At 44.2% G+C, this 16871-nt stretch overlaps 1 protein-coding gene across 1 annotated transcript; it reads left to right on the top strand.

Moving 5' to 3' along the window:
* Positions 1–14026: 14026 nt before the first annotated feature.
* UBB (ubiquitin B) lies at positions 14027–15229 on the top strand. The gene has a single exon (XM_055407377.2). The coding sequence runs from the start codon at positions 14172–14174 to the stop codon at positions 15087–15089; it is 918 nt and encodes a 305-aa protein (XP_055263352.2). The 5' UTR covers positions 14027–14171; the 3' UTR covers positions 15090–15229.
* The last annotated feature ends 1642 nt before the right edge of the window (positions 15230–16871 follow it).

Genomic DNA, 16871 nt, shown 5'->3' with positions numbered 1-16871 from the left:
CAGCTGCGTTGTTTACCGAGCTGATACCCAGACATACCAGCCTTATAACAAACACTGGATTAAAGAGAAGATCTACGTGCTCCTTCGTCGTCAGGCCCAAACAGGCTGGGAAACAGTTGAGTTTGGAAGCCCTAGGGGGATGGGGGTGGGCTTGGAACACAGCTGTATGCAGTGTGTTGTAGTGGAAGTTTTGTATTATATTTATCCTGTTTCCATTTTGGTATACCCTAGCCAGAATTGAATGTATTAGATAAAATGTGATGATCTTGTTCAATCTGAAACTGCCTTTGCCCCCTCCCCGCCTTTTTTATTACTTAAACATTTTTATGATGATTTAGATGAAAGTTGGTTTTTGTCGGTTAACATTGGTTCCAGTCCCTCAAACTGTTCATACTTGCTTTATAACATCCACTGTACTAATCCCTCCTTCAAATTGGGGTGGGGAGTGGTGGCGCAGTTTAGTTACATCCTCAAGATAAAGTCTTGGTGAAAAACAAATAAATGTTCTTTATTTGAAAATAAATAAATAAAACTGAGTTTCTCAGTCTCACTAGCCGTAATCCAAGTGCCCAGTTTTAATGTAGTTGAATTTATAAAAGACCTACCAAAGCTCTTTTCCTTGGTCATGAAGATATTTGCCTAGATCTCCTTGTAAAAAATATAAAGTCTTGCCTTTCACAGTTAAGGCCTAAATCCACCCATAATTTAGTTTTGGGTGTGGTACTGAACAGGGATATATTTTCATTTTTTCCAATAGTCCCTTCTTTACCGAATGTATATTAGGCTTTTTTATATGCATGGCTCTTTCTCTGAGCTTCTAGTCTGTTTCACTGATCCTGAGCTGATCACATTGTCTTCTTATAACTTTAAAATGTAATAAAGGCTTGATATCTTGGTTCTTCAGGAGTGTCTTGACTGTTCTCAGACCTTTGCACATCCATATAAAAAATTTCTTTTATTTGGCCATGCCAAAGGCATGCTGTATTCCCCAGCCAGGGATCAAACCCACACCCCTGCAGTGGAAGGGAGGAGTCTTAACCACAAACTGCCGGGGAAGTCACCATAAAAATTTTAGCTTTGCTGCTCAAGTCCCCGATAAAATCCTGTTATAATTTTGATCGGAGATGCTTAAATCTACAGGTGGATTTGGGAAAAACAAACAACTCTACCATCTATGTGCTAGGTCCTGTCCGTGGCCCTGGGGATGTAGTAGTGAGCAAGACAGATGAGGGGACGTCCCATCAAAATTAGGGTAAAATCCAAACTCTTCACCATCGCCTACAAACCAGTCCACACAAGACCTTCCCCAACCCCCTGCTGGCCTCTCACCACTCACTCTCACTCTGAACTCCAGTCACAGCTTCCTTTGCATCCCTGGACCTCAGCAAGCATTCTCCAGCTGTGTTTTTTCCAGAATCCACTCTCCACTCTGCGCCTTACTTATGTGACAGGCTCTTTCACCTTAAGCAGGTGTTTGCTCAAATGCCCACCTTTACAGAGAGGCCATTGTGCTACCTAATAGAGCAGCATCTCTCTCTAACCTTGGCTTTATTCCATAGCCCTCATCACTACCAAACACGTTAAAGATCGTTTTGTTTTGTTGTCTGCCTCCCTACGAGAAATTGAGCTCCCTGAACCAGGAACTCCATCTGTCTTGTTTATTATCATGTTCTCAGGGTTTTGACCTATGCCTGGAACATAGTTGTTGTTCCGTTGCTAAGTCGTGTCTGACTCTGTGACCCTGTGGACTGCAGCACACCAGGACTGTAAGTAAGCACTCAGTAAATTTGCTGAATGAATGAAAGCAGCAAGATCAGACAAATGATCAGGCAGTTTTGGAAAAAACCCAGGCAAGCTCTCTGAGTTGGTATAGCTACCCAAAGTTTTATAAATATTTGCCTAGTGCTTATCAATTTTTAAAAAAATGGCCACATTCCCCAAAGACTTCCAGGGAGAATAGTATTTAACCATCTAATGATTTTAGAGTCTGATTTGCAAGTATGTTATCATCATATTCCTATATGAGGGTTTGGAGAGATAGATTTTATTTTTAAAAATATTTATTTGGCTTCACTGGGTCTTAGTTGTGGCTTATGGGATCTAGTTCCCTAACCAAGGATTGAACCTGGGTCCACTACACTGGGAGTGCAGAGTCCTAGCCACTGGACTACCAGGGAAGTCCCTGGGCAGATAGAATGTAATTAAATCCAATTTATCAATATTTTATTTTACAATTACATTTGTGGTATCATAATTAAGAGGTCTTTACCTAATTGAGGAACACACAAAAATATTTTTTCATTTAGACATGAACGAACAGTTCACTGGTCCCTCATGTCCACTGGGGTCTGAGGGACAACGTTGTGCACTGGAGCCCACGGTCTCCTGTACCACAGTGCCTTCCAGTGAGCCTGGACATTGACCCACTTGGTGTAGAAGTGAGTGTTACAGCCTGCAGATGCCCACTGAGCACCTACTGTGTGCCAGGCATCAGTCTGGACACCATGATAACACAGTCTCTGACCTCCTGGGCTTCCAACGTATGGGAGGGGAAAAATGAGTGAGCAGAGCAAGTTCAGGCATCGATAAGTGTGCTGAGGCAAGAACAAAGTATTCCAGTGGGTAGGACAGTATGGTCAGAGAAGGGCTCTCTGAGGAGCAGACTCTTGGGTTGAAACCTGAATGATAGGATAAAAAGGAAGAGCAATCCAAGCAGGAGGACGAACACAAGCCCCAAGAGCAGCAAGGGCGAGATGCATCTGGGAAGGCTGTCGGGGGAGGACGAGAGTGACTGAGGCCGTGCAGTGGGGGCGGCACTGAGCAGGAGGCTCCCTCTGACCTCACTGGGCCTGAAGGCCACAGCGAGGACTCTGGGTCTGACTCAGGAGCAACAGGAAGCAGAGGAGTAACCAGCAGTGAGTGAGCTGCTGGATTCCCCATCAGTGGACATGCCTGTTCGAGACTACACTGTGCTCAGCCTGGGGCCTGGAGGCCAGAATGTAGATGAGACATCAGAGAAACCATCTTCTCTAATACCTGGCCAGGGAATACGAGCCAGAGAATTGTATATGGAATGGAATCACACAGTCTGTACCCTGTACCCTTTTTTGTCTGGCTGCTTTCAGTCAACATAATTTTTTTGAGATTCATCCATGTTGTTTATATAAATACTTATTTTGAATTCTGAGTAGTACCCCATTGCATGGCTGTACTACAATTTATCACAAGGACTTATCATCTGTGTAATTGATTGTGTCTCTCTCTTTCCACACTGGTTGGGGAAAATAACTACCAAAACAATCTGTGGCCCATTTCTAGCAAACAGACCTGACATCAAAGCCAGCATTTTCTATACTCATCTCACTCCTCATTTTCCTTTTCTTCTCCTTTGTTATAAGCTCCCCATCCATTTATCTTTTATTTTGTTACACTATAAACATTAAGGTCAGTCATCTAGGAACTGATCTGAAATAAGGATCAAGTAACAATACTTGTCACCCTGCTTGTTTAACTTTTATGCAAAGTACATCTTGTGAAGTGCTGGGCTGGATGAAGCACAAGCTGGAATCAAGATTGCTGGGAGAAATATCAATAACCTCAGACATGCAGATGACACTACCCTTGTGGTAGAAAGCAAAGAGGAACTAAACAGCCTCTTGATGAAAGTGAAAGAGGAGAGTGAAAACGTTGGCTTGAAACTCAACATTCAGAAAATGAAGATCATGGCATCTGGTCCCATCACTTCATGGGAAATAGATGGGAAACAACGGAAACAGTGAGAGATTTTATTTTCTTGGACTCCAAAATCACTCCAGATGGTGACTGCAGCCATGAAATTAAGACACTTGCTCCTTGGAAGAAAAGATACAACCAACCTAGACAGCATATTAAAAAGCAGAGACATTACTTTGCCAACAAAGGTCTGTCTAGTCAAAGCTACGATTTTTCCAGTAGTCATGTATGGATTGTGAGAGTTGGACCATAAAGAAGGCTGAGCACCAAAAAATTGATGCTTTTGAACTGTGGTATTGGAGAAGTCTCTTGAGAGTCCCTTGGACTGCAAGGAGATCAAACCAGTCAATCTTAAAGGAAATCAGTCCTGAATATCCTTTGGAAGGATACTTTGATGTCGAAGCTGAAGCTCAGATATTGACCACCTGATGTGAAGAGTTGACTCATTAGAAAAGACCCTGAGACTGGAAAAGACTGAAGGCAGGAAAAGAAGGGAATGAGGATGAGATGGTTGGATGGCATCACCGACTCAATGGACATGAATTTGAGCAAGCTCCAGGAGATGGTGAAGGACAGATGAGCCTGGCACGCTGCAGTCCACGGGGTTGCAAACAGTAAGACACGACTGAACAATAAGTAACAGTGCTCTGCTTTGGTTTGATTTGACTAGTTTTTTCCTGCTGCTTGCTTAGAGATGCTGAGCTTTGTTGACTTGGTCTATTCATAGATGCTCATCATTTCCTACTTCGCCAACGGCCACCATGTCTGGAGTGCTGGTCTCTGATCTCATCCCGTTTCTATGCACCTGCTATGATGTCACCTAGTTATCATTCTACAGTAGGAATCTGAACATGTCCTTCCCATGCAGAACACCTGCAAGAAGAATCTAAAGTCCTCAGCATAGCAAGCCAGGTCCTTCATTAGTCATTCATTCTTTCAACAAATATTTACTGAGTGCTGACCATATACTAGGCTGCATGCTAGCTGGCTAAGAGCGGAGGTATGGTGATAAACCAGAGGGACCTGGTCTGTACCTCATAGAATTTATATTCCAGTGCAAGAAACAAAGAGATAAACAACCATGTAAGCAATACAATTATGGATTATGTAAACATGAAGTCATTTCGAAAGAAATAACCAAGGTGCTGCAGTTGAGTACCGGGAGCAGGAATGGGTGTTAGAGAAGGCCTTTATGAAGATGTGATGTTTACATTGCATAAAGTAGGAGACAGCAGGAGCCACAGAAGAGTTCTAGGCAAAGGAAACATCAAGTGCCAAGGTCCAGAAGTGGGAAATGCCTGGGACAGCAGGACTGCTGGAGGTAGTGAAGCTGCTGGAGTGTTGAGCTCTGCCTCCTTCTCCAGGCTTATTTTCCACCTGCAGTCCCCCTAAATCCCAGACACAAATAGGTACCCACCCGTTCTTTATCATACTATGCCTTCTCATTTTGACCTGCTCCCCTCTCTCTGGACAATCCTGACTCCTCCCTGAGATTGGGCTTCTAAGTAATTCCTTTGTGGTCCTTTGTGGTAACTTTTGGGTTGCTCTGCTACCCTCCTCCAGGCTGCTAGACGGCTCCTTCTTCTTCTATGCCCCCACAGAAGTCTATGTACTTCTCCTTGTTTGTGCAGCTAACATTTACTGAGTGCTTTCTGTTAGAACCAAAAACTGTTCTAAGCATTCTACCTGTAGAAGCTAACCTTGCAAGGCAGGTTCATTCAACCCTCAAAAACCCTGTAAGGGGGACCTCCCTCGTGGCCCAGTGGTTAGGGATCCACCTTGCAATACAGGGGACCTGAGTTCGATTCCTGGTCAGGGAACTAAGATCCCACATGCTGCAGAGCAACTAAGCTCTGGTGTCACACAGAAAGTTCCTGCATGATGCAATGATGCCAAATAATAAAAAACAAATTTTTAAAAAACCTGTAAGCTAGGTATTATTACTATCTCTGCCCTATATACATGAAGACACTGAGGCCCAGAGAAGTTGAACAACTCACTGACAGTCACAATGAGTAAATGATAGAGTCAAAATTTCAACCCAATCCAGTCTGTGCTTTAACCACTAAGCCATTTTTGCCTTTCAAGATTGACAACAGTAGCTAGCATTGATCAAGCACCCCCTATAAACTGGGCTTTCTTCTCAACCCTTTACATGAATTAACTCATTGAATCTTCCAACAACTCATTAGGATAAATACTCTCAGGATCACAATAACCCCCTTTATTGGCACTAAAACCATGACCCCCTTGGGTGGGGGCCCGTGTCCTACCCAAGTCAGCAACCCCAAAGCCTTCCATACCCAGAAGCTGCTGGACATGTCTGTTGAATGAGCAAAGAAACCAACAAACCTAGTCTTTATCTTGGCTCAATGTTAAACTTCAAGGGACTGCCCTGGCAATCCCATGGTTAAGAATCTGCCTTCTAATGCCAGGGACACGGGTTAGAGTCCTGGTCTCAGAACTAAAATCCCACACACTGCAGGACAATTAAGTCCATGAGCCACTACGAAGATCTGGAACGCTGTAACTAGGAACTGATGCAGCCAAAATCAAATAAATATTTTTTATAAAAACAAATAAACATAAAATAAAAATTTAAAATTATTTTAGCATCTTTGTAACAGTGAAAACTAGGAATATCTTGATGTTAAACTGTGATATCTTCACATAGGAGAATACTACACAGCAGCTAAAGCAATTGAACTAGCTTTAACAACACAGCTAAGCCACGAAAAACAATATTAGGGAAGTTGTAGAATGGTAACTAGAGTATGATATCATTTACATAAAGTCTAAAAACAGGTGTTTTAGTCTGTTCAGGCTGCTATAACAGAACATCACAGACTGAGTACCTTATAAACAATAGAAACGTATTTTTTTTCCCACAGTTCTGGAAGCTCGGAAGTCAACATTAAGGTGCTGGCAGATATAGTACCTGGTGAGGGGCCACTTCCTATGTCCTCACATGGGGCAAGGGGGCTCTCTGGGAGCTTTCATAAGGATACTAGGCCCATTTTTAAGAGCTCTGCTCTTGTGGCCTAATCATCCCCAAAGGCCTCACCTCCAAATATCATCACACTAGGATTAGGTTTCAGCACATGAATTTCGGGGGGTCACATTCAATCTATAGTAACATGTAGTATTTATGGAAACATTAATGTATGTTATTAGTTTTAAAAGGTCCCTGGGGTTGATAAACATCAAATTCAGCACTGTGTTACCTCCAAGAAGAGAAAGAAAGTATTGATACTGGAGAGGGAATACTTTAAAAAAAACAACAACAAAATATTAACACAGATCCATACAGGTCCAGCCAACTGAGTTTTGACAAAGGTGAAAAAGTAATTCAATGGAGGAAAGATAGTGTTTCCATGGTGAAAATGGAGGAATTTGACATCCAAAAGTGAAAGAATGAACCTCGAATTAAGCCTCAAAACGAATCATAGATTTACATGTAGGGAAAACACAAAATCTTTGGGTTCTAGGGCTAAGTAAAGAACTCTTAGATATGACAACAAAAGCACAATCCATTAAAGAAAAGAACCAATAAATTGGACTTGGTCAAAAATTTTAAGTTTTGCTCTATGAAAGACGCTGTGAAGAGGAGAAAACAGGGAACTGGGGAACGGCAGGTCTTAGAAGGTTTACAGAGCAGACGTAACAAAGTACAAGATAGGTAGATGGGCAAGAGGTTGGGCTCTGAGAGTTAAGTACTGGGGTTTAAGAAAGCAGAGTGCAATCGTTTTAGATGATGTCGAAGTTTGCTGCTTAGCTGAAATGGAGGTGACTGTGGAAGAGATCAGGGAAGCATGAGATAGGGTGTTAAGACATCTCAAAATAACAAACTTTTGTACTTCAAAAGACACCACCAAGAAAGTGAAAAGACAGCTTATAGAATGGAAGAAAATACCTGTATTTTCTAAGAATTTGTATGTAGAATATATAGTGAACTTTCAAAACTCAACAGTAAAAAAGGTAAACAATCCAATTACAAAATGGGCGAAAGAGACGAACAGGTATTTCAGCAAAAACAAAATCCAATGGCAAAGCACATGAAAATACATGCAACATCATTAATCATTAGGGAAATGAAAATTCAACATCTAAACACTGCACAAGAATTACATAGCTAAAACTTTAAAAAAAAGTGACAATACCAAATGCTGTGAGGATGCAAAGAAGCTGCATCTCCCAGACAATGGGGGTGGGAGAGTAAATAATACAACCCCTCTGGAAATGGCAGTTTCTTAAAGACCTAAGCCACTCCAGTACTCTTGCCTAGAAAATCCCATGGATGGAGGAGCCTGATAGGCTGCAGTCCATGGGGTAGCTACGAGTCAGACATGACTGAGCGACTTCACTTTCACTTTTCACTTTCACACATTGGAGAAGGAAATGGCAACCCACTCCAGTGTTCTTGCCTGGAGAATCCCAGGGACGGGGGAGCCTGGTGGGCTTCCATCTATGGGGTCACACAGAGTCGGACACGACTGAAGTGACTTAGCAGCAGTAGCAGCAACCATACACATATTTGATAACCCAGCAATTACACTACTGGGCATTTATCCCAGGGAAAGAAAAACATCTGCTTACATGAAAATACAGATGAATGATCAGAGAAGCTTGTGTTAAAAAGGAGACAAAATGCCCCAAATGGAGTCACTTCTGTCAGGCCCCAGGGCAACAATCTAAGACTTCATTCCTAATCCAACTGCAGTTACAAGCTTCCCCAGGAAACTGACCTTTAACCAGACAACCTGGAATGTCCTAGTCAGCACTAGGATCCACCCCTGTGATCCGTGAATACCTCTGCCCTTCCCTTTAGGCGAGGAAGGCAGCCTCGCCTAAAAACAAGGTATTCTTTGCTAATTCTTGCCTTTTTTCTGCTTCCTCTCTGCCTTTAAAAATCTTTTCTTTTCTCCAGCTCAACAGAGCTCTTTCTATTGCTAGATGGGACGTTTCCTGATTCACAAATTGTTGAATAGAGTCCTTTGATCCTTATATTTATTCAGTAGAGTTTTTGTTACTTAACATTTGTAATAGCCAAAAACTGAAAACATCCCAAAAGCCCATCTGTAGGTGAATGAATAAACCAACTGTGGGACACATATACCACAGAAAGATATTCTGCAGTAAAAACGGATGAACTCTTCATATATTCAACAATTCAGATGAATTTTACATGAAAAATGTCAAAAGGTTACATACTGTACGATTCCATTTATGCAACATTCTTAAAATGACAAAATTATAAAGATGCAGAATGGATTAATGACTCCCTGGGCTTGCAGGTAAGGGTAAGAGAAGCTGTGACGGACCATAAGGAGGTAATCAAGAGGTTATCCTTGTAGTGATGAAAACAGCTCTGTACCTTGATCGTGGTGGGGGTGACATGAATCTACTACCCACGTGATAAAACTGCATACAACTTCACACATACTAAAGTGCATGTAAAACTGCTGAAGTCTGAATAAGGTCTGTGTGTTGCACCAATGTTAATTTCCTGGTTTTGACATCATACTACAACTGTGTAAGCTGCTGTCATCGGGGGAAAATGGGCAAAGGGTACATTGAGACTTCTCTATATTTTTGTGAGTTCTTGCGAATCTGTAATTAAGGAAATACAAATCAAAGCCACAATGAGGTGTCATCATACACCCATGAGGACAATAAATTTTTTTTAAATAACACGTTTGTGAGGATGTGATACAAACAAAATTGTACACTGGGGAAGCATGTAAAATGGTGGAGTTTCTGTGAAAAACAGTTCAAAAAAATTAAAAATAGAATTACCTTAAGATCCAGCAATCTCACTTGTAAGTGCATATTCAAAGGAAGTGAAAGCAAGATCTTAAAGAGATATTTGCACAACCTGCACAACCATGTTCATTATTCACAAAAGCCAAGAGGTGGAAGCAATCCACACATGCATAGATAGATACGTGGATAGACAAAATGTGCTGCATACATACAATGGAATACTGTTCAGCCTAAAAAAGGAAATTTTGTGACACACACAAATACTGTATGATTCCACTTACATAACTTACCTAAGACAGTCCAAAATCATACAAAGTAGAATGATGGTTAGGGGAAGGAGAAACAGGGAATTGTTATGTAATGGGTATAGAGTTTCAGCTTGGCAAGATGAAAAATTCTAGAAATGTTATACAATAATGTGAACACAGTTAACACTACTAAACTGTACATTTGTAAGTGTATAGTTGGTCTGTGGGCTGAAACCACTGAAGCCCAAGTGCCTAGAGCCTTTGCTCCACAACAAGAGAAGCCACCAAAATGAGACACCTACACACTGCAACTAGAGTAGGCCCTGCTCGCCACAACTAGAGAAAGTCCACGCCATCAAGGGAAGACCTAGCACAGCCAAAGATAATATTTTTAAAAATGTTTTGTAAGAAGTGCATAGTTCTTAAGACAGTAAATTTTATACCCTATGATTTTTTCAATAAAATATTTTTAAAAGCTTAAGCAAAATAGCTTTTGCTATTTTGTTAAGATTTAACAAAGCTGGGTGGTGGTTATATGGTGTTTGTTATATTATCTCCAACTCTCATATATGTATATAATCTTTCACAGTGAAAATCTTTTTGAATAGCTATTCTTTTAAAATTATTATTTATTTATTTGGCTGCTCTGGGTCTCAGTTGCATCACTCCAGATCTTCAGTCTTTATTGAGGTATGTGGAATCTACTTCATGACCAGGGATCGAACCCCGGCCCCCAGCATGGGGAGCATGAAGTCTTAGCCGCTGGACCACCAGAGAAATACCTTGAATAGCTAATTTTAAATGGACAAATTTTTAAAATTTTGAGGGCCAATATAAAGACAATTTAGAATTTTGCTCTGTGTTCATTTGGGCACTCAACATCAAAGTTTCTAACTTGCTGGTAAGAAATCAGAATTAGTCTCATAATTCTGTTGCAATAAACTGCCAAACAAGGAAATAACAAACCACAGAATAACTCTGTATTTTAAATGTCAGCTGATGATGTCAAGAAAACAATTGTGAGTTTGTAACTGGAAACAGTTTTCTCAACAGATTTTTCTTAAAAGACCTCTGGCTAAGTAAAAAATCACTTTGAATCTTAGAATCAAATTCTTTCTTTCAAAGGAACTGCCTAGGCAAAACCATTTGCACATGGTTATTAAATAAGTACTGTCTTTCTGCTTTGTGTTTTAAGTGTCTAAGGCTGTCAACAGTTTTTTTCCCCCAGTTGAACGAAAGGGAAACTACCGTTCACTGAACAAACATTTATTAAGCACAATGCCAAGTACTGTGCTAAATTTCCAAATTTGTGATTTCAGGGATTTTTGTTGGTCTATTCTTTAATGTGTTTATTGACCACCTTTTACAATCACCAGAAATGACGCTATTATTAAAAGTTTCATTAAGCAATACACCATAGAAAACTCATCTTGTTTATTAAACATGGCAGACATACACCTCTTTTCTGAAAACATTTTTCTGTGCTGAGGTTACCAAATGCCCTTTGTTCAAACATTAAACCAGGAAGCTGTATGACTAACTTCTGGCAACTGCTAGAATTCCCTGCCCTGTCACCATATCAAACCATGAGATCTCCATTCTAGATCATTCCACCAATTCACAGGGATGACTCAAGAGGAGCTGTCAGTTAGTGAAACAAGCTCAGAATACTGACTGTCAGGCTAACAAAAACGAAAATCCATACTTTGTACCATGAACGTTTTATCATCTACCAAATTATCTTCAAGAAACTGTTTATTTCTATCTCCTATCATTCATGTAAATAGATTTTAGCAAGTCATAATAAATTTATCGCTGTCTGGGCGTTAACTCAAATGCTCGTCACATTGTACCTCCTCTTACTGTTAAGCGTTGAAGGACTGTCATTTAGACTCACGACCTTTCCTAAGTGATAACTACCCACTTTATAGTAAGATGCACATCTCCAGACCACCTCCTAACTTTGCCAGATTGCTTGCTACGCGACAGCCACTGGCATGTTTATTTACACCCCCACCAGCATGACTCAGCCGCCGGGCTGCGTGGCTGCAGACCCAAACACGTCTGCTTTACTCACGTTCCCCCGATTATCTCACTGCTGACCAGCGGCCACACCCGCGGCGGGGTCCTAGCTGGTTAAACCACCCGTACTGTCGCTGGCACAACCAACACACTGATGGGACACTAAAAACGCTCGTGTCGCGAATTCTCTCGTGCGTGAACTGTCTCTCCATGTGGGTTTTCGGCTCCCCGATCCACATCATCTTCCACTCAGGGTCTGGACAAACAGCAGTGAGGGAAAGGGATGTGCGGAGGCACTTCTAAGCACGGCCACCTGGAGCGGGGATTGGGCGGAGGGGGGCTGTGCAGTGGAGCAGTGGGCAGTGTGGGGGCTCCACAGTGAGGAAGGGGGGAGAAGGCCTCCACTGCGCGGGGTGGGGGTTCGCGGCGAGGAATGGGGAGTGGGGGGAGGCCTCTGCGTGGGAGACGTTGCGGGGAGGAGTGCCCCGCGTGGAGGGAGGTCGGGAGGAACCTCCTCGTCAGAGGACTGCCTCCGCGGCGGGGGAGGGGTCCTCCTCGGTCGGTGGGGCTGGGGGGATTGGGGGAGTACTCGGGCCCAGCACGGAGTCCTTCGAGTCTAGATCTCGTCTCCTCAAAGCACAACCAAAGCACCCTAACTGTATAACGTGACTAAAGTTCTGCACCTGTACTCCAGACAACAAAAATAAAACCGGCCAATGTGAGAGGAGCTTGTGCCTCAGGGCACACACCAGAAAAACTGCAGGCTCCGCCGCCCACTTCCTGGGCACCTCCAGACCACCACTTTCTCGGGAAAATCACCGCGGAACCCGCTATATTCTGACTTAAAACCCGACAACTCATCTTAGAGCTCCTGGCCTAAGAGGCGAGAGGGAAGGAGCCTTCCTCCACCCCCAGCCGGAAGTACGCTTCTGCCGCGATGGCGCGCCTCTGCTGCGCACGCGCTCTCAGTTACTAAGCAACGTCGTCGCCGAATCACCCCAGCGGGAGCCCAGCAACAGCCGAGTCGCTACCTTCCCCACCAATCAGAGCCGGCCTCGCCTCACACCCCTCACCAATCAGCGCCGGCCCTGCAAGGAAGTTTCCAGAGCTTTCGAGGAAGAGCCCCTTAACTCGAATTCATCCGCCCGATAATTTTCCTACCTTTTCCTAAAGGAGAAGAAGGATCTTCTGGAGGATAGGAGAGCTCATTTGTTAGGATCTTATTTTCCGGTTCTGAGGAATTTAGAGTTCAATCGAAGGACATAACTGCGTCGCGAGAGGTGGGGCCGAGTGAACTACTTTCAGCCGCGCAGGGACACTACGCCTACGTAAGAGTGATAAGTGACGCAACAGACGTTGTATAAATTTCGGCCCCGCCGAGCCGAAGCGCTTAGACGCGACTGGCATTGTTGGGTTCCTGTGTCGTGTTCCAGGTGACTCGGCGTGATTGAATTTGCGGCGGCTTCGCATTCACTCACAGGTACTGTACCGCGTCGGGAGGAGCGGAGAAGGGGGGCTTCCGTGAGGGCGAGCCGCAGGGGGCTTGGAGTCCGCGAGGCGAGGCGGGGTCGGGTCGGGTGGGGTGGGGGAGGGGAAGCGAGGTGACGCGGCCCTGGCTTTTCCGGAAGAACGGGACTTGTTTACGTGTCGGGAGCGGGGGCGGTTGGCGCGCTCGCCCGCCCGCCGGCAGAGGTCAACGGACACTTAACCGGTGGAGATTCCATCGCGTCTGCTTCAGGGGGGGGAAAGGTGGAAAGGAGGTAGTCAGCGCGGGCTTCTGGAAACGTTTTTAATTCGAATCCTGCCGTGGAGGACGTGTAGGTCCCCAGTTGTGTTTAAACAAGTTTTTTATCTAAATGCTGACACGGTTATTAGGTTTGGGGAGGTGTGGGGGGAATTGGGCGGCATCTTAACGAAGTACCTGAACAGTTCTGGTTGATAATCTCAAAATATTTTCGAGTCTTCAGGCTGTTAGGGAGATATCTTGACTAAGGAATTTTGCCTTCAGTGAGTGATACGTTGTCTAGTAAAAAAATCAGGGGAGATTTGTAAGAGATCTTGACGTAGTTAAGGCGTTTTGAAATATAATCTGTTCGTTTTAAAGAATCAAGTATGGAAGCGGTAAAAGATTCTGAAAGGGACACAGTAACGATTTCCTTTTAAACTTTATAGGTCAAGATGCAAATCTTTGTGAAAACCCTGACCGGCAAGACCATCACCCTGGAGGTGGAGCCCAGTGACACCATCGAGAACGTGAAGGCCAAGATCCAGGATAAGGAAGGCATTCCCCCTGACCAGCAGAGGCTCATCTTTGCCGGCAAGCAGCTGGAAGATGGCCGCACCCTTTCTGATTACAACATCCAGAAAGAGTCGACCCTGCACCTGGTCCTCCGTCTGAGGGGTGGTATGCAGATCTTCGTGAAGACCCTGACCGGCAAGACCATCACTCTGGAGGTGGAGCCCAGTGACACCATCGAGAACGTGAAGGCCAAGATCCAGGATAAGGAAGGCATTCCCCCTGACCAGCAGAGGCTCATCTTTGCCGGCAAGCAGCTGGAAGATGGCCGCACCCTTTCTGATTACAACATCCAGAAAGAGTCAACCCTGCACCTGGTCCTCCGTCTGAGGGGTGGTATGCAGATCTTCGTGAAGACCCTGACCGGCAAGACCATCACCCTGGAGGTGGAGCCCAGTGACACCATCGAGAACGTGAAGGCCAAGATCCAGGATAAGGAAGGCATTCCCCCTGACCAGCAGAGGCTCATCTTTGCCGGCAAGCAGCTGGAAGATGGCCGCACCCTTTCTGATTACAACATCCAGAAAGAGTCAACCCTGCACCTGGTCCTCCGTCTGAGGGGTGGTATGCAGATCTTCGTGAAGACCCTGACCGGCAAGACCATCACCCTGGAGGTGGAGCCCAGTGACACCATCGAGAACGTGAAGGCCAAGATCCAGGATAAGGAAGGCATTCCCCCTGACCAGCAGAGGCTCATCTTTGCCGGCAAGCAGCTGGAAGATGGCCGCACTCTTTCTGATTACAACATCCAGAAAGAGTCGACCCTGCACCTGGTCCTCCGTCTGAGGGGTGGTATGCAGATCTTCGTGAAGACCCTGACCGGCAAGACCATCACTCTGGAGGTGGAGCCCAGTGACACCATCGAGAACGTGAAGGCCAAGATCCAGGATAAGGAAGGCATTCCCCCTGACCAGCAGAGGCTCATCTTTGCCGGCAAGCAGCTGGAAGATGGCCGCACCCTTTCTGATTACAACATCCAGAAAGAGTCGACCCTGCACCTGGTCCTTCGTCTGAGGGGTGGCTGTTAATTCTTCAGTCTTCTATTCATAATGCCCAATGATGGCATCGTTCTGCACTAGCCATTTACCCCAGTTTAAGTTTAGAAGTTACCAGTTTCAGTAATAGCTGAACCTGTTCAAAATGTTAATAAAAGTTTTGTTGCATGGTAGCACTTTTGGTGTCTGTTCTGAAATTACACGGTAATGGTGGGTATTCTTAACAGGTTAAAATGGTATTCGAAAAAGGCTGCGGTGGTTTGTGACCAAATTGTAAGTTATTGGCAAACATTCTGTGTGCCAAGGTATAGAACTTTGTTCAAGGTCATTAATAGGATTCTAGTGTAATTAAAACCATTTCAAATCGTAAAGAGTATGGAGGCATATTTAGGGAAAGCACTTTCCTGCCTCCTCAAATAGTGGGTAACAAAATCAAGACATTACAGAGAAATGAAATTTTGAGGCTGTTCAGTTGTATTCTGAAATCTTGTAATTACGGGTTGACTATTGTCCTTTCTTCCTCTGATGCTTTACACTTAACAACTGTTTAACCTTAGATAATGAAATAGAACCATAATTTTAAGTGAACTGAGCCAAGAACCAAATGGAGCCTTGGTCAGCAAGGGTAAGGAGAAAGATTTAGGTAAGGTGGTTACTAACGTAATTGGTTCCTAATGACTTAACAGCTTTGCCTCCTCGTAGGGGTAAGATTGCTCCAGTGAAGGAGATTGTGGTGGCAAGAATCTTGGGGAAGCCCTACACAGCAGTTTTTGTGCTCCCATCCCAGGTGGTGCAGTGGTAAAAGAATCACCCTGCAGGAGAACCAAGAGATGCAGGTTCGATCAATGGGTCGGGAAGATCCCCTGGCAAAGGAAATGGCAACCCATTCTGGTATTCTTGCCCGGAAAATTTCATGGATAGTGGAGCCTAGCAGGCTCCGTGGGATCGCAGAGCTGGATATGAGTGAGGGCCTAACATGGTTAAGCATTAGGAAGTATTCCAGTGCTAATTGAAAGTGGTGGAAGAATATTTGGGGGCACAAGCCCTCCTTTATCTTCCATTCCCCCGCTTCATGATTATCTTCAGTGGTGGTTCTCAACTTGAAGTAGAAAGGGGAGGGGCTGGGCGTGGAAGTAAAGGGGAAGAGTTGGAAGTCCTGGTTCTCAGCTTTATGCTACGCTAAGAAAATCATTTCTGGTACTAAAACTAGTGTAACCACAAGCGTAGCATGAGGGTAAGATTCACCTTGAGGTGCAGTATACAAATGTAGACAGCCAAGCCTCACTCCAGGTGTACCTGAGAAGAGCTTGGTGTATAACTTTAGGGACTGTTTAAACAGCAAAAGCTGTTTCAACTTTTGTCCTGCTGCTGCTGCTAAGTCGCTCCAGTCGTGTCCGACTGTGCGACCCCATAGACGGCAGCCGACCAGGCTCCGCCATTCCTGGGGTTCTCCAGGCAAGAACACTGGAGTGGGTTGCCATTTCCTTCTCCAGTGTGTGAAAGTGAAGTCGCTCAGTCGTGTCCAACTAGTAGCAGCCCACGAGGCTCCTCTGTCCATGCGATTTTCTAGGCAAGAGTACTGGAGTGGCTTGCCGTTTCCTTCTCCGAACTTTTGTCATAGAAACCCACTTAATTTTGAACATACATTAAATTGGAATACTGAACTTTCTTGAGTAAGTTAGAGACTGGAAATAAGCACTTCAGACGTTAATGCTTCAACTTGAGGAGTGGTGGTAAAAACTTGAGCCAAAAAGGGAAAAAACTATTAATGAAACATTAAGACTTTTAAAAACTTTCCTTAAGGGAACACATTAG

The sequence above is a fragment of the Moschus berezovskii genome, chromosome 20 (genome assembly GCF_049115385.1).
Source record: "Moschus berezovskii isolate FMDL1 chromosome 20, NW_MosBer_1.0, whole genome shotgun sequence".
In the NCBI taxonomy this organism is placed as follows: Eukaryota; Metazoa; Chordata; class Mammalia; order Artiodactyla; family Moschidae; genus Moschus; species Moschus berezovskii.
Note: the sequence above shows the minus strand (reverse complement) of the source record. Positions and strands in the feature narration are given on the sequence as shown.